The following is a 19,490-nucleotide window of genomic DNA, read 5'->3' on the forward strand; positions in this document are numbered from 1 at the left end:
TACAATATTACTGGTTTGAGAAAATATATTGAAAAATATTATAAATATTATGAAATATAATGATATTAGTAATAGTTAAAGAAAATATTTAAAATCAATAAAATATATTTAAAATATAACATTTAAAGGCTATAGAGTAAGAAGAAAAATAAGTTGATGTATCGTGTAATGTAAAGGTTTAAGGTAAAATAGATAAAGTAGTGTTTTTGTAAGGTATTTTGAATGATAGAGTAGAGTATCCATTTAGAGCTATTATATTAAAGATTGATGATCACTTTTTTTTGGATACCTCAACCCTCCCTAAAACTCCAATTCTATGGCCACAAGTTAATTGTATTGAGAAATAAGAACTTGCAAAACTTAAGTTCTTTAGAGATTTATTAGGTCGCATTTTTGCATGCGCTAAAATTTAATATCATTTTACAAGTGATACTCTAGCCCTATTTATAGGCAATTGAGAGGATTAAGCTCATTAGTGTCAGCTGATTACAATAAAATTCCCTTAATGAGATTAAGCTTATTATTTTGGTTTTAGTATCATTGAACCTTAGAATTCTATATATTTAATTATTTTAAATTTGAATTTATAGTAGTATTTTCTAAAGTTTTTTGGTTTTTTTTATTTTTATTTTACTGTTGTAATTAAATTTGTTTCATGAATAATAATTTTAGTATTTATTCCTTAAAAAAGAAAATTTTAAAATTTTTGTTAAATGATTTTTAATTTTTTTATTAGATTTTAAATAATTTTTTAATATTTGAACGAATTTTTTAAATAAAACTTAAAAAAATAATGGCATGTACCAATTAAAGACTTCCACATATGTGTCTATTTGGCACTTAAATTAAACACATTTATAAAAAAAAATATGCATGTAATCGAGTAGGATAAGAAACACTTATACTAATATCCTACCCTATACGTGCATCGAATACATGTTTTTTGTACCATAACTCTATCATACCCTATAACTACAATTAAAGGGCCAATTAAGTATTTTATTTTTCTCAATGTAGTATAATACATCGTCTACTTGTTCGAAAGATAATAGAGAAATGATGGATAAAAGTTGGATTTTCCAAAAGAATAGATTATCTGTGGAGTATTTTGATGGACTTACGAGTTTTATTAAATTATCAACTTTGCATTTAAATGGTGAAAATAAGATTCGATGTCCATGTGTTTCATGTATGAGCTTATATTATCATGACTTAGAGACAATTGAGCGTCATATATTCGTAAAAGGATTTTATATCAAATATGTTATGTGGGAGTTTCACGGGGAAGATATCACAGAAGTAAATAAGATCAAGAAGACATACCATATGACAGTGATGATGATGAAGACAATGACGATATGATACCAGCATTAGAAGATTTAGCTAGTCAATATCATAGGAAGAGTGATTTTGTGAACCTTGGAGATTCAAATGAGCACAATGATGAAAGGAATACATTGCCTGACTTATTTGCAGAAGCAGAAAAGGAGTTATACTTTGGATGTACAACGTTCTCAATCTTAACATTTATTGTTAATCTAATGCACATTAAAGTGATGTGTGGTTGGAGCAACAAATCATTTGATTTGTTGCTCGACTTACTTTCGAAAGCATTTCCCAAAGACAATAAAATTCCACGATCTTATTATGACGCTAAGAAAATGTTACGTGATCTTGGTTTAGGGTACGAAACTATTCATGTATATGAGTATGATTGTGCTTTATTTTGGAAAGAGAATAAAAATGCTGAAAGATGTCCTATATGTGGTCATGAACGATACAAATTCCAAGGAACTAAAGGCAAGAAGATCCCACACAAAAAGATGCAATTTTTTCCTATAACTCCACGACTACAGAGAATTTTTATGCCACGCCATACATCATCTGATATGAGGTGGCATAAGGAAGAAAGTGTTGATACAGAATGTGTACTTAGACACCCGGCAGATGCAGAGGTGTGGAAGGATTTTGATAGACAATATCCAGATTTTTCAAAAGAATCTAGAAATGTAAGGTTTGGATTTGCAACAGATGGGTTCAATCCATTCGGTGATTTATCAAACTCGTACAGTATGTGGCCAGTGTTACTAATGCCATATAACATGCCGCCATGGAGATGCATGAAACGAGAATTCTTAATGGTGGCATTATTGATTCCGGGACGTCATGCTCTAGGAAAAGACATAGATGTCTATTTACAACCTCTGATCGATGAGCTGAAGGAACTATGGGAAAATGGTGTACGTACTTTTGATATTATTGATAAAGAATATTTTACAATGCGTGCGGCAATATTGTGGACGATCCATGATTTTCCAGCATATGGTACTGTATCTGGGTATAGCACTCAAGGTTATAAAGCTTGTCCTGTTTGTGAAGATGACACATCTTCATTTCGAATAAGAGGAAAAACATGTTTCATTGGTCATCGTCGATATTTGTGTCTGAACCACCAATGGCGCAATGATATGGAGTATGATGGTACAATCAAAAGGCGTTCACCTCCAAGAGTTTTAACAGGAGATGAAATCTTAGATAAATTAAAAGGTATATTGAAATGTAGGGCAGGTAAAAATGATAAGATCATTAAGGATGATAAGAAACAAATGAAGGATGCATATTATGAAAATAACACGAACTGGAGGCGAAAAAGTATTTTTTGGGAGTTTGAATATTGGCCTAAATTAAAACTAAGACATAATTTGGATGTGATGCATATTGAGAAAAATATATGTGATAGTGTAGTTGGTACAATATTTAGTATTGATGGGAAGTCTAAAGATACTGAAAAGGCAAGACTTGATTTACAAGATTTAAATATTCGTAAGCAGCTACACATGAAAAACAAGGGAAACAAATGGTTCAAACCAGTAGCATGTTATACATTATCAGCGAAGGAACGACAAGAATTTTGTACGTTCATAAAGTCTATAAAATTTCCTAATGGATATGCTGCAAATATTTCTCGGAATGTTAACATGAAAGATAGAAAATTATTTGGGTTGAAAAGTCATGATTGTCATATTTTATTACAGAGGTTGTTACCTATTGGTTTAAGGCCATACTTGAAAAAGAAAGTAATGGATGTTATTGCTGAGCTGTCATTATTCTTCAAAAAGCTATGCGCGAGGACATTATATGTGAAAGACTTAGACGATTTGGAAAAGGGCATTGTACTCACGCTGTGTAAATTAGAAAGTATCTATCCTCCTGCCTTCTTTGATGTGATGATTCATCTTATGGTTCACTTGCCATTAGAAGCTAAGTTAGGTGGTCCAGTACAAATGCGATGGATGTATTCAATCGAAAGGTAACAAAATTTATAACTTAAGTTTAAAAAAATTAAATAATCATTGAATACAATTCTTTATTACTATATATTGAAAACATAATTAATTTTAGGGAAGTAGGTCATTTGAAAAAATATGTGAAAAACAAAGCTCGACCTGAAGGTTCTATTGCTGAAGGATACATTATTACTGAGGCACTAAACTTTTGTTCAATGTATCTTCATGGAATGGAAACACGCTTTAATCGTCCTGATCGCAATCCTGATTACCTTGGAATTAGAAAACAATCGACACTGTCAACATTCAACATGCCTACAAGACCATTTGGAAGACAATCATCTATCACACTAACTCAAGATCAACAAAACCAAGTTCAATGGTACATTTTGAATAATTGTCCTGAGTTGGAACCATATTTAACGTAAGTTTATAATTTTATTTTTCAAATTCTAACAACATTTATGTTTTAGAATAAAAATAATCTTTCATAGTACTTATTGTGAACACAGAGAACATAGATTATTCTTACAATCTCAAGGAATTCCGGATATCAATCAAGTGCAAAAAAATGAATTTTCAACATGGTTTGAAAATAAAGTAAGTTTAAATATCAATGTTTGATATTCTAAATTTTTTATTTGTCTCGATCTTACATTTATAATTTTATCTGCCATCACAGATAAAAAAAATGAATGAAACAATATCTGGTAAAGCACAGGAAGATTTGTATGCAATTGCAATGCAACCAAGTTTTTTGGTTTGTACATATGCTGGTTGTATGGTTAATGGAGTTCGATACCATACAAAAAGTCGAGATGAAAGACTTTTAACTCAAAACTACGGTGTTCACATTGAAGCAGAATATGATGGAAATATATGTGATTTTTATGGTGTCATTAATGAAATTTGGGAAGTACATTACCTCTATTTGAACAAATTTATATTGTTCAAATGCTCTTGGTACAATACCAATGGAAGTGATAGAATGTACTCTGAATATAACTTTACAAGTATCAACATCAACTCATAATAGTTTGAAGATGAACCATTTGTTCTTGCCAATCAAGTAAGTTTGGTTTTTTATTTGGATGACATTAAAAAAAGTAAAGATAATAAAGATTGGAAAGTGGTGCAAAAAGTAAATCATCGTCACATCTGGGATATACCATCAAAGCCAATGGATGGTGAAGTTGATGATGAAGATCCAACTATCAACAATTCTGAAGCATATTAAGAAGAATCTTCGAATGACATTGGCGTGAATTTCGATTCAACGACAAATGATACTAATCTTATTCGGGATGATATTGAAGATATAGAATGTGATAATCATCAATTGTTCAATGATCAAGTTCAAAGTGACATAAACAGTGACCATACCGATGAAGAAACTTTACTCGATGATTCTGAAGATATAACCTTGAGTGATGAAATTGATTAAGTATAAATTATGTTATTATTTTTAAATTTTTGTAAAGTTTTGAATATGCAAATTTATTATATGCTAATAAAAAATTTATATTTTTTATATTTTTAATCATGACAAATGAGAAGTCTCTCGATCCACCATTAACTACTAGAAGGTTGTTTGGCCGTAAGAGGACGCATATTAACTCTTCATAATCTACACAGTCTCCTCCTCATTTGCCATGTTCTTCCAATGATGATTCAATAACACCATTAAATGATGAAACACACAAGTCCTTAGAAGGTATAAAGGGTTTATGTATAACTTATGATAATATATACATTAAAAATTTATGAAAATAGTTATGATTATAAGTAATATAACAATTATTTGACAGAATCAAGGAAGAGAACTCGTGGCCCTACTCGTGGGGATGGTGTCAGACGCTTATTAAAGGATGATGCAAGTAAGTTAAATATTTCCTATAAAAAAGGCGAACTTCGAGTTCATGGGATGCATGCAACTGCATTTGCGAACATTGTTGGTGTAAATGTACGCCATCATGCTCCACTTCAGTATAGTGGCTGAGCTAAAGTTCCTCCAGAAGATAAGAAAGTCGCATATGCTTGTATCATGGTATATTTATGTTAGCATACTTATTTTATAATATTTTTTGCATGACAATTTATTTTTTGAAATTCTTTTTGCAGGATGTATTCGAGATGGATTTTAAAAAAGATCCATATCTTGAAACTATTTGCAATCACTATTGTTCAGAGCGCTATAAAGATTATTGTAATAATTGTCACAGAGAGTACAAGAATATCATCAAAGAAGGTAAGAATCCATTAGAAAATCGGCCTGTGAAATTGGTGCTAAGAGATGAAGATTGGCAATGGATGTGCAATAAATGTTTCTCTAACGAAGAATGGAAGGTATCCTACATTTCTTGAATTATTTGTGCACATTTCATAATTTTTAATTCTTAAAACTCACATGAAAAGTATTTTGTAGAAAAAGTCAATTGCAGGGTCAAAAAATAGATCAAGTGTTTCTTTTATGCATTCTGGTGGAACTAAGTCATTTATTCAATATTTACATGAGGAGGTAAACATATTTTTGACATAATATCATTGTAATTTTATTATATTTAATGTTATTAATTATTTAAATGCATTATAGAAATCAAAACAAACAACAGATGACAATGTATAACAAGAAACAATGAAGTTTGGAGAGATTGAAATGTTTCGAAAAACTCATTGTGCAATTAAGAATGAGTGGACCCACAGAATAGCCGAGGAAAAATATGTATGTTCGACTTTTAAAAATGATGAATTTTTACCTTCTAACTTTTGTAAAACTATTACACTATTATTTTGTTGTTATTGTAGAAGGAAATGGTAGAGTTATGAAAAGAGAAACTCATTCAATTTGAAGATGGATTGTTACTAGTAATGGATGAGGCTGCTATATACATGCAAGTTTTAGGCGAAGAAAAATATGGTTGGTTACGAGGTTTTGGTCCTATACTCGGAAAGAAGATGTCAACCCAATTATCATCCAAACATGAAGAGATTGAAGATGAACGTTTGAAGAAATTAGAGAAAATCGTTGAAGATCTTAAAAACGAACAAAATAACAACATTGCAAGAATTGTTCAAGAGAATATGGAGAAGTTCTACGAATCACAACAAAGTCGATTATTAGAACAAAGAGCATTAGAGTCACAAATCACACCTCCTCCATCAATGGTTTCATTAAATTTTAAATCCAATATTACATATAGTTTATGATGTTTTTTTCTAATCAATTATTAATTTTATATTTTGTTTCAGAATAAAAAACATAGCCTTTCACCGCAACTGGAGACATGTAAAGGAAAAGATCAATCTTCTTCTTCACAAATTCTCAGTGCATCCCCCACAAGTTTAAAGGAAGTGCAAAAATCTCCAATTCAATTTGAGATGCCCAAGGATGCTCCAAAGAGTGTAAAAGCTATATTACTAGTTGTTCGACTTTATGGACCTTCACACACATTTCGTATTGCCATGGACCCAGAAATTTTGGATAGTGATCAATACTTATTTATTTCACCTGAAGATGTGATTCACCTTGACACCATGACAGAGATTGGAGCTCCTTGTATAACATTTTGGATCAGGTAAAAAAGAAATACCTTTCACATAATTCTCATGCACAAAATAACATTATTTGTCTTACAAATTCAATTGTAATATTTAGGATCTTACATCGAAAGTTGGAAAAAGCAAATCGAGCACAATATTTTCGTTTCTTTCATCTAACTTTGGCTTTGGATTCATGTCAAACACAAAATGCAATATCAATGGCAAATCGCTTGGAAGACACAGAAACATGACAATTTTGGTTGCTTCCTATTCATATTGGGTAAGATTTATTTATTTAACTAATTACATTATCAATATATTAATTTATATACAATATCATATTTTATGGTCAGTAGATATCATTGGATGCTAGTAATAATTGATCCATTGCGTGATACATGTTATTGGCTTGATCCAATTAGACTACCCCCACATAACGAAATAAAAAGTCTAATGGCAATGTAAGTTAAATATTGCTATGGATTAGTCTTATTTAATTTTTACTTTAAATTTATTATTAAATATTTTATTTGTTTATTAGGGCTTTTGATTACTACAATACCTCCACAAATAGGCAACAAAAAGAGTTTGGTATTACATGGAAATCTATAAAGGTAAGTTATAAAATAATATCACATAATATATATTACATTTGATAGTTACTTTAAAATATTACAATATAATATTGTATTGAAAATTGAAATTATCAATGTCTTTTTATCTTGTCATTTACATTTTATGAATTTGTGTAGTGTCCTCAACAACCATCGAATATTGAGTGTGGATATTATGTAATGAGATATATGCGTGACTTTTGCATGGATTCTAGACCAATCAATTGGTTAACTACTCATGTAAGATGTATATAAATACTATTGAAATAGAATATTTTGTTATTATATTATACAATTGACTAATATTTATTATTACTTACATTTATTTATTACAGTGCAATGAGAAGATGAAAGATTACACAAAACAAAATATTGATCAAATTCGAGTGGAGTGGGCTGACGAATTCATAGAATTGGTTGACTAACTCCAATGAGCAATACTATAATTCCTTCTCCAATTGTTTTATTTTCAAAAGTTGTATCCAAAGAGTTTTGTGGTTCTAGTTTTTTTATTTATTTTGAATAGTTTTATAGTCACTATGCTCTTTTTTCCCCCAAGAGGCTTTTTCCAATTGGATTTTCCATTTTGCGTTTTTTAACTGAGGCTTTCCATAGGTTCAATGCAATATCTTTGTTTTAGGAAAGTTATATGCATCCCTATACATGACTTATGTAGTTTCTTACTTTTATTTTCTTTTGAGTTTGTTATTGTACTTATGATATTTTTAATTTTATCTTTTGATTTTGTCCATATACATTTAGTTGGTTTTTTTTTTACCTTGATCTTATTTTTTTAAAAATAAAATTATTTTACGAATTAAAATATTATTAATTTGTTGAGAGTCCATAACACAAATCTAGATTTAATTACTTTATGTTTGGTATTCTTATATATTTTTTACATTATAATTTTTATTGTGTACTTTCTCTACCAATACTTTTGTAGCAAAAATACTACTATTAGAAATGTTTTATTTGCTCCTGCCAAAATATGATATAATTTAGTAGCAATAAATTTATTTCTACTACCAAAGAATTGCTCACTAAATGGGAAAAAAATAAAGATAAAATCATATAAAATGCATCAATTTTATATTTGGTGCTAATATTTAATTTTAGCTACAAAAAAATATTGGTAGCTGACAATATAAATATGCTACCAAATATTTTGGTAGCAGACGTATTTGGTATCATTTAATTATAATTTGCCACTAAATCATTTTGTTACCAAAATTTAGTAGCTAATTTATTCATTGGCGCCAACAATATTAGCTACCAAATAACATTGGTAGCTAAAAATATAAATATGCTACCAAATATTTGGTAGCAGTAATATTTGGTATTGTATGATTAGAATTTGCTACTAAATCATTTTGCTACCAAAATTTAGTAGCAAATGATAATTAACTGCTACCAAAAATATTTGGTAGCTCAAAATTTTGTAGCTAAAAACCTGATTTCTTGTAGTGAAAGTAAAATATATTAATTAATTATTTGATTACATTTATATATATGGTTTCAAAAATAATTTGTAAATTTTAATTAATAATACCGTTCTCAAGTAATGTCCGGGACTCGCATGTTCAATCAAATCCTTCAACATCCTCATTATGTAGTATCCACATGCCACATTGTCCGGTTGGTGTGGACACTAATTATTTAAAAGTATCAGTAATTCATTATTAAATTGAAACTTGTTAAAAAATGCATACATATTATTCTACTTAATAATTATAAAAGTTCAAAAATTAAGTTGTAATTACTTACCTAAGGTTGCTTAATGCGTAGAGTATCAGGGATCTCGACATCAGGAATATTCATAGAGAAAAAAAGATTGAAAGCGCTGATGATCACTGAAACAATCTCCTCACGGTTATTCAGATCTGAATTCACCGGATCACAACAATAAATATGGTATGCATACGGTGCCAAAATAAGCAACATCCAATGTTCACTGCATAAGAAAAACCAAAAAATTATAACTGAAATGTTAAACAAAGAAAGTATTGATATGGGTCGGGAAAATGACAACTTTTAAACTTAACCATGGTTCCAAGGGACAAGCATAACTTGTTCTTTTGATTTTATGTCATTGCATCGTCTGAACAGATTTTGAACACGATCTTCGAATGAACTCCCTTGAGTGGCTACAATATTAGGATTGAAAAATAAAAACTTATTTTGGTGACCTTGTTGTACCACATATCTGTAAATGAACCTAATACAAAAATATATAAATTGTTATATGATTGAATAAATCAAATTAGAAAATTAAATGAACGAACTTTGTGAGATATATACCTCATGTAGCTGACGACCACTGCTTGTCCAATCTTCTCCTTTCGGGGAAACTGAAGTATGTCATCCTTAAATATATAACAGTGAGACATATCCTGATCAAAAACTTCAGACTCTATGCCTAGATTGACACACTCGCCATCAGCCCAATGAGATACGATATTTTGTAATCGTTCCAATGGAGTGTGGGGCAATTGTGTTGGAGTAGTTTTTGGTCGTCTTCTTTCTCGTGGTTGTTGTGTTGATGGAGCTTTTGGTCGTTGTGATCTGGTCCTACTTGTAGAGGGAGCCTGTATACAACAATATCAACAATTAAAAAAAAATGCAAACAAATAAATATAGAATTGTAAAGATAATCATGTAAAAATTTAGCATCACCTCATGATATATATCTTCAGATATAATGACCAAATCCTTAGGCCACGCTATTGGCGTCCCAATGTCTTGAGCAACTATGTACATGTCCAAATCAGGATATGCAAAAGGGAGAGGACAGGTTGGCTTAATAACGCTAGTAATCATAACTTGGTAGTTATTGCCTGCCTCTCTTTCAATGAGTTTACCTGATGCAACAACGTTTGAAACCGAACCAATTGCTAATTGGCATGCTCGGCCCTGCGCAAGAAACATATTATATACAAATAAGCATGTTGAAACAGTAAAGAAATTTATTTGGTTTCAGAATATTCAAGAAAGTTTAATTACCTCTTGCAAAAGCAGTTGTAGTGCAATAATTTGTTCTTCTGCTTGAGGCACTAGTGGGTCAAGAGTATAGTAGGATGCATGCGTTGGTGGCACTGGTGGGTCGGGCACATAGTATGATGGTGGTGCTGGTGGGACTCCAACGTTGGATCCTGACCTACTCTATTGGGCCATGAATTTTCTCAATAGCTCATCTTGTTGCTGAAGGCGCTCTTCTAGACGTTGTGCTTGTTGACGATGCTCTTCTTCTTGTTTTCGAAATCTTTCTTCAAACTCCTTTCTAATGTCGTCATTCGAAGAAAAGGCTTCCGATTTATTTTTTGTTGAGGTAGGTGTTGGATTATTCAAGTATAATATGTGGGACACACCGTGTCCTCCAGCCCTAACACGTCATCGGGGCTCAGGAGTGCCCAACGCCCTTGTCAGCACATCATCAGGACCATCAGGTGCCCATTTACCCGCAGCTTGGAGTTGTCGGTAATGATCCTGTGAAACAATATTCACATAAAGTTATATATAGAAGCTAATATATAATTTGATATATCAACATTATTAAATATGAACACTTACAATATTTTTTTGAATCTCAGAGGCCTCTCCAACTAGCTCTCCTTTTGCATTCCGACGACCCATGCTCTACAAGTCTGCCCTGTCAAGTTCAATAAGACTTTTCCCACTTTGTTCCATTAACATCTCTTCCATACGCACATAGCCTCCTCTAGAGAGGTCGTGATTGTATTTATTCAATGCTCGATAATTTTGCATCTCTTCTCTCTTTCTATGCCACTCAGAAGTTAATCTTGAGTTCACAAACTTTAATCATTCATCTGGAGTTATGACATTCTCAAATCTAAGTGGAATAGCTGGCGGGAACTCATTTGAGAATTTTTTTCATAGCGTCATACACGTGTACCCTTGTGAGATTAGTCTTCCAATTTCGGAAGTACTTTCCCGCATCCATCAACATTTGTTTATTTTGTTTGGGGTCCAAATCATAAGTTTTCTGCAAGTTTGAAAGTAATAAGAATCATATTATCAAAACAATATATATTTTAAAAACATTAAATGAATTATAATTAATAAAATCATACTTCATTGTATCCCATATTATATTTTTATCCACCATACTAACATCGTTCCAAGTGTTAGTGTTGATGGACATAGTGGCTCGAACAATAGCTCCAAGTTGTGATGAAACATTGCTTCTAGTCTCAACAACTATTTGACCATACTCGTTGTATTCAACACGTGTAAGATGTCATTCACTCCTTTATTTGGTGTTTTTAGACATCCATGTACGTCCTCTCACAGTTTTTTGTTCTTGTTCCACTGGCTGAGAATGAGGGCGATGCTCCCCCTCATCAGAACTATCACCAAAAGGATCACCCTCCATCTGTAAAACATAAATATAATTATTATTACAATTTTGGAACCTCATAATCATAAAAAAAAAAGTTATACAAACATTTTGAATTAAAGATGAAACAAAAAGACGAAACTAAAAATTTCACATATCATAAACATATCAAACTCATTAAATGGTACCTCAAGACCCACTATCATCAACCCATAATCCTTCATTGTTTTCACGGAAACAAATACAATCATCACCAACTTCATCATTATCTTCTATTGCGGTGAATGTGATAAGTTCTTCTTCGAGAGGTATATCATGTAAATCACCATCTTTAATGTTCCATTCTCTTGTTTGCGTTGGAAGAATAGTTGATCATTGGTTGTCGGAAGGATCATTCACATAAAATACTTGTTTGGCTTGTGAAGCTAATATAAATCGGTCAGATTTGTGACCAATTTGTTTTAGATTAACTAATGTGAAACCAAAATCTTCATATATTATGCCGCTGTCACTTTTCACCCAATCACAAAAGAAAACATGTACTCGAGTTGTGATATAATCTAACTCCCAAATTTCATTAACTACTCCATAAAAAGTCATATCACATTCAACTGAATTTTTATCTTTTGCACTAGAGACTTGCACAGTTTTAGCAACAAGGCTAACACCAATATTTTGTGTGTTTCTGTTGTTATCGCGCTCCCTAGTGTTAAATAGAGTACCGTTAATAATGTATGATGAAAACTTGATGACATTAACAGAAGGTCCTCGAGAAATCCACTTAGCGATGTCTGAAACCTTATTTGATGTGTTTTGTAATTTTTCCACAACCTATTAAATCAACATACCAAAAACAACAAACCATGTCATCTTGTAATTACCAATTAATGGCAACTTTCCATAATCAACACAATTTACCTTTTATTCTATCCAACTACTAAAAGTTCGATAATGTTCACCTTGTAACCATTTTGAGTTCCTTGACTTGGATGGAAATTTGGTCTTTATCCAATTAAAATGTTCCCTTCAATTATACATATGTTGTTAAACAACTGAACATACAAAATTATACAACTTAAACTAAATTTATTATATGAATATAACTCACTCGATATAAGGTTGAATTTCATTTATATTCTGCAACACAAGACGATGCGCTTCATCCAGTATATCTCGACTTACTGTGCATACAACACTACCACGAAGACTTTGAATCTCAACATTTTCAACATCATTTAATCCAATTCTTTGTCCACTAGTCAGGTATTCAGAACAAAATTCAACTGCCTCTTCTGCAATATAACATTCGACGATACATCCTTCTGACCGACTTCTATTCCTAACATACCCCTTAAGAATCTTCATATATCGCTCAAATGGATACATTCATCTTAAATAAACGGGACCACAATATCTTAGTTCTCTAACCAAATGAACTGTCGGATGGATCATTATATCAAAAAATGCCGCGCGGGAAATATTTCTCCAACTCACACAATACCTCGACAATTTCATCTCTTAACTTAGGTAACTTAAGCGGATCAATCACCTTACAACACAATGACTTGAAAAACAAGCATAACCTTCTGATTACATCTCAAACTTTCCTAGGCAACACAGATCGAATGGCCACTGGTAGTAAATGTTGCATTAGAATATGACAATCGTGAGATTTCATTCCAGTCAGAATACAACTTTTCATGTCTACCAATGACCTTATATTTGAGGAATATCCGTCTGGAACTTTTATATTAAACAAACATCTGCAAATTTCCATTCTTTCCTCTTTAGTAAGAGTGTAAGCTGCAGGAGGTAAATATGTTCGTCTCTTATCTGGTTTTGGAGTTAATTCATCCCTTATATCCATTGCAACCAAGTCTTGTCTAGCCTTAATTCCATCCTTAGTTTTCCCAGGAATATTCAACAAAGTGGCAATCAAACTATCACATACAATTTTCTCTATGTGCATAACATATAAATTATGATGTATAAGTAAGAAAGGCCAATATTCAAGTTTGAAGAAAACATATTTCTTTTTATAACACCCTTTTGGCTCCTCCACAACCTTAGCCTTACGACTACGTTTCATCTTTGTAGGTGTACGAACTTTAGGCTTCCCTAACTTGAACACAATTTTAGACATCTTCTCAAGTACTTGGATCCCATTCAATGGCTCAGGAGCCTCCTCAAACTCTTGTTTACCATTGAATGCCTTCTTCCAAGTCCGAAGTTTATGCGTATTAGGCAAGAACTTCCGAGAGTGTTTCAAGTATTCAGAACATGTTTTTTCTTCACAAACGGGCAAGCCTTATATCCTTTCACACTAAACCAAGATAAATTTCGATAAGTAGGAAAGTCATTAATTGTCCACAATAAGACCGCTCTAAGATTAAATTCTTTCTACCTATACGCATCATAAATCTTAACCCCTTCATCCCACAAAGTTTTCAAGTCATCTATAGGAGGAGCTAGATAAACGTCAATGTCATTACCAGGTTGTTTAGGTCTTGATATCAACAAGTTCAAAAGCGTAAACTTTCTCTTCATACACAACCATGGGGGTAAATTGTAAATAACAAGCATAACATGCCAACAACTATACTTACTACTAAAAGATGCGTGTGGATTAAACCCGTCAGTCGAAAGGCCTAGACGAATATTACGAGATTCATTTCCAAAAGAAGGCCACTTCAAATCAACTCTCTTCCAAGCTAGGGTGTCAGCTGGATGTCTTAATTTACCATCCTTTATTCTTTCATTAGCATGCCACGACAAACTTTTAGCATGTTTGGCATTTCTAAACAATCGGATGAAACGAGGAATTGGCGGAAGGTACCACAAAACTTTGGCAGGTACTCCTTCCTTGACATCATCACCATTTCTTTTCTTTTGCCATTGTGACTCACCACAAGTAGGACACAATTTTGCGTCTGCAAAGCTATTTCGATATAATATGCAATCATTAGGACATGCATGAATTTTTTTCGTACTGCATGCCTAATGAGCATAACGTCTTCTTTGGCTCATAAAATGAAATTGGAATTTCATTATCTTCGGGCAATAACTCCTTCAAAAAACTAAATAAATCAGTAATGCTTTTATCACTCCAGCCATGTTTAGCTTTTAGATTGTACAACCTAAGAAGCGCAGATAATTTTGTAAATCTTGTACAACCAGGGTAAATTGGTTTCTCAACATCATTAAGGAATGTCTTAAACTTATTTGGGTCTACTCCTGATCCAAAATGTGCGCCGTCAATCATTTCATCTAATGGATCCCAGTTCTCCTCTACTATATTTCTCCTCACTCTTTTTTGTCTGCTTGGTAGAGTTGGAGCAATAGGAGCTATCTCCCCATGGTAATACCAAATTGTGCAACTCTTGTCGATCCCATTGAAATATAAGTGTTCTTTAATCTTTTTAAGATCCATCTTTTTAACATTTCCACACTTAAGACATGGACAATAAGTAAAATTTGGGTCTTTCACATTTTCCGAACAAAACCTTAAGAACAAATCGACCCCGTTCCTATATTCCGCAGATAACCTATTCGCTGACATCCACTATTTATCCATATATTCTCCTATGTCTATCAAAAAGAAAAGAAACGACACTAAATAAGCACGTGATAAAGTTGGATGTCTATATAAAACTAATTATTTATTATCTTAAATAAAATCGACCAGCATTTCCCCTATAATAGTGACCTAACCATCTGCATATGAACAGAAAAACAAACAATTCAAACAAAATACAATAAGTTTATTCCTTATAGGATGTCTATATAAAACTAATTGTTTATTATCCTAGATAAAATCGGGCAACATTTCCCCTATAATAGTGACCTAACAATTTTCATGTGAATAGCAAAACAAAAATTCAAACAACATACAATAAGTTTCTTCCTTATAGCTCCGCAGCACACAACCAAATTTCTCAGAACCTACTTCACTAAAACACACAAGTTCTCAACCTTCCGTTATCACCGCAACACACAATTTTAATCTCAGAACCTACTTCACTATGGATGAATATTTAAGATATTCAAACTCCTCTAACATTTTTTTAATAATATTAAAAGTAGAAGTAAGATAATATATATGTACCTCTTGCAATTAATAATCCAAAAGCTAGCAAAATTACTTCACGTAGTAATCGAATTCGCTATTAACTCCACAAACCAATAAAATAAAATTAATAAATAATAAAAAAATATCACTAAATATCTAGCAATATATAACTTGTTATTGTAATTTTAGAAACTTAATTACCTCAAATGTGTGATTGATATAGAAATTTTGATGAATAATACTCTCTAAAATCTCACCACCAAAATCACAACCTACGAAATTAAATTAATTAATATGTTAAACATTACTAAACAAATATCACTAAATACCTAATAAGTAAATGATTAGTAAACAAATAAAAAAAAAAACTCCAATGAGCCACTAATTATAACCTAAACAAAAAATCAATAAAAAATTTCATAACCTAAAATCTCAATAATCAACAAAAACATAAAAATTTTCATATATTTATATTTTTAAAATTATTTAATAAATTTATTTTAAGATAACTATATATAATCAAAATAGCTAGAATTAAAATAAAAAAAAATTAAATATATAAACAAATATAGCTAAATTTCAAAATAAATTATAATAATAATTAAAAGTAATCACAAATATATATATTTAATGAAATCTACACCATGTGATATGTAAAATTAAAACAATTTCTACATTGTCAACAAATTAAAAAATTTCTTAGAAACTAACTATGAAAAATCCAAGAAAATCCTACAATCTATAGGAAAAGTTCATAATAATGTAAAATAAACACAAAATCGCATTTACTATTCATTTTTATGCATAACCTAAGATTTTTTTTAAAAAAAATTTAAGTAAAATCATGAAAATAGAGAGAAAAGCTTATCTTTTGTACCCTAAAAATCGCAGAAAATCGCCTGAATGCCTCTGGTTTGTGCGTTTTGTGCCTCAGAGGGAAGGAAAGAGAGGCTAAATATTAGTGGGGACATCCAACGTCTCCCATTGGGTTTGTGTATGACAACATAAACAGAACCAACAAAGTGGATTTGCTACATGCCACACTAAGAAACTCCAGTTATCATTTCACTTGATTTTGTATTAAGCCTGTAGGAAACAAAATCAGGATCTATTGGTGTATTACTAATCACGATCGCATACAGTTGCTTGCTTGGTCTAAAAACTGAATTTTACCTCTTTCTATAGTATTCTATGTATTTAAACAGTCTACACATTATCAGTCAAAATCTACAATGCAAAAATAACGAAACACGGCTTTAATGAACAGCTATAAATCAGCCTACATCTCCCCACTTTGAATAATAAGATAATAGACCAACAAAAAAATTAAGGTAATAATAGTCTAATATAATATCACATACTAGTACATTTTAAAAGATGATAATAATTTTAAGAAAGAAAACAAATGGGAAAAAAAAGCCAAGTAAAGATAGCTTTGAGGGCTGATTTACTCACCACATAACCATCATCAAGCCTAAACAGATAACTGCTACCAATTCCCATCTTCTCATAATGACGTTCCCGTATGTCAGATATTTGTGAAATCATATACCTAATAAATAATGGTCGAAAAAGGAAAAATGATAGCTCTCCAGAGAGGAGGTGGGAGACAGAGCATGCAACTACAACTTGAAAGCAAACAGAACAAATAATAGAGCAAATTAACAAAAAAATTACTCAAGGACGAATTAGCTCCCCAACATATTCAATAATGAAGTCCTCAGCCTCAATTGGTTCCAAGGCAACAAGACCCCAATCATGTATCTTGCTCCTTTGGAAGTGTAGTTGCTTGGAACATATTGAGAAACAAGAGATTGGAGAGTACAATTGAATTTTGAAGCGGAAGGGAGAAGAAAAATGGAAGTGGTAATTTTTTCTCCGATCACACTTGGTCGCCATGTGGAAAGAGTGCTCCTCTGGCGTGGTGTGCTCCAGCAGCTCGCGTGACAGAGAGAGGGCAGAAAGACTCTGGGAGAGAGAGAGAGAGAGCGAGAGAAAGATTGATGGAGACGGAATTGAGAAACCAAGTGTGAGAGAAAGAGGCAGAGGCGTCATTAAGGATTGGGTTTTGAGAGAATAGGGCTAGGCATAAACCGAGTGGGTTTCCCTCCATTTTAACTTTACCCAGCCATTTTTGTTTTTGGTTTCCCTCCCTTTTAAATTTAGCGCTTTCTAACTTTTTAAGTTACCTATTATAATACTTTTCCAATCAGCTTATAATTATGTATTATAGAAAGAGGTATTTGGTGTAATGCGTCACTCTTTATCGAGACTATATAATTTCTTAGCCAGCGCTTCTTAGTCTACTAGCAAGTTTTCTAATTCAGTAAGAGAAGGTTGGCTTGGCCAACCTTGTATCGCGGTAATTAAACTTCTATATTCATCTTTTAATCCATGAATAATAATTCTTCTAATTCTGGAGTTTGACATACCAGCAGTATAGAGTCTAATGCAGAGATTTCGCGACAAAGAGATTTTATCTTGGTAAAGTATTAGTTGATCGTCATGTCGCATTGTGTGATAGAAGGAAGCTTGTTCTCTAGAAGTTGCAATCTCACATCATTCTTCTTTGTGACTAATGAGGCAAAAGTATCCCATGCTTCCTTCGGTGTCTTCGATTGCCTGATGTGCTCCAACATTTCATGTTCAACTGTGGTCCGAATAGAAAATGCTTTTCCAACTTTAATCTTCCATTTCTTTAGAGCAGTTTCATCCTCTGGTTGTGTGACCTCGTTGCCTTTAACGATCTCCGACAAGTCTTGGCCTTGGAGATATGCCTCCATATGCAACGACCACGTGTTGTAATTTTGATAGTTAAGTTTCTTAATTCCACTGACCACTTGCAGGTCACCCATCGTGGCTTGAAAAAAATTCTACCTTTTCCAAGCAAGCTTGATTTTGACAACAAACTTTGTAGTACTAAACCACACACGATTTCTCAAAGAAACTTAACAAACGACTATAAGAAAGCTTTCTCGATGACAATCTCAAGAAATCTTTTCTGATGTGGAAGTTCAGTCAAAGATGCAACCACAGAGCATACTTAGAATTTCAAAATATCTCACAACCTGGCTCTGATACCAATTGTTGAATACCACAACACGTGAAAACATAATTACTTTATTATTATAAAAGTAATTACACCAAGACTTGAATACAATATTTTACCACAACATACTCTAAACACTTACACACTTTGTTTTGGAGCACTCACTTAAGAATTTCTCTCACACTCTTTTTAGACACACTTATATAGTACTCACTTAGACTCACACTTTTGAAACTCTTTTAAACACACTTTTCTACAAACTTGGACACACATTACATTTGTATTTATAGGCTACAAATGAAACATCCAAATCTTTCTAGAATTTTCTAACTTTATAATTTATTTAACTACTTTCTACATTTTTCTAAATGTTTCTAAAACTCTCTATATATTGTCTAATTAGTTCTAAGTTTATTTAAGAACTTTCTAGAATGTTCTATGTTCTTCCTAGTATATTGTAAAACTCTAAAGCATTCTAGATACGATAATGACTTTTAACATTTTATACTCTTAAGTTTTAGTAAACACTAGAAATACTCTATATTTTTAAAAATACCACAGCAAACATTGTGAT

The 19,490-nt window shown here is 31.9% G+C and overlaps 1 protein-coding gene across 1 annotated transcript; it reads left to right on the forward strand.

The window, feature by feature from the left end:
- Positions 1–1,358: 1,358 nt before the first annotated feature.
- Positions 1,359–4,524, forward strand: LOC133791918 (uncharacterized). The gene is made up of 5 exons (XM_062229825.1): positions 1,359–3,310; positions 3,403–3,711; positions 3,800–3,887; positions 3,970–4,203; positions 4,324–4,524. Exons 1-5 carry the CDS (start codon positions 1,359–1,361, stop codon positions 4,522–4,524), a joined length of 2,784 nt encoding a protein of 927 aa, XP_062085809.1.
- Positions 4,525–19,490: the final 14,966 nt, after the last annotated feature.

This window comes from Humulus lupulus, chromosome 7 (genome assembly GCF_963169125.1).
Source record: "Humulus lupulus chromosome 7, drHumLupu1.1, whole genome shotgun sequence".
NCBI classification, from domain to species: Eukaryota; Viridiplantae; Streptophyta; class Magnoliopsida; order Rosales; family Cannabaceae; genus Humulus; species Humulus lupulus.

What these genes read in the sequence shown, in the direction of transcription:
- LOC133791918 (XM_062229825.1), top strand. Translation starts at nt 1,359, where the DNA reads ATGATACCAGCATTAGAAGATTTAGCTAGTCAATATCATAGGAAGAGT. An exon ending in TGGATGTATTCAATCGAAAG is followed by an intron (nt 3,311 to 3,402) that starts GTAACAAAATTT and finishes AATTAATTTTAG; the next exon opens with GGAAGTAGGTCATTTGAAAA. An exon ending in TCATTAATGAAATTTGGGAA is followed by an intron (nt 4,204 to 4,323) that starts GTACATTACCTC and finishes AACTCATAATAG; the next exon opens with TTTGAAGATGAACCATTTGT.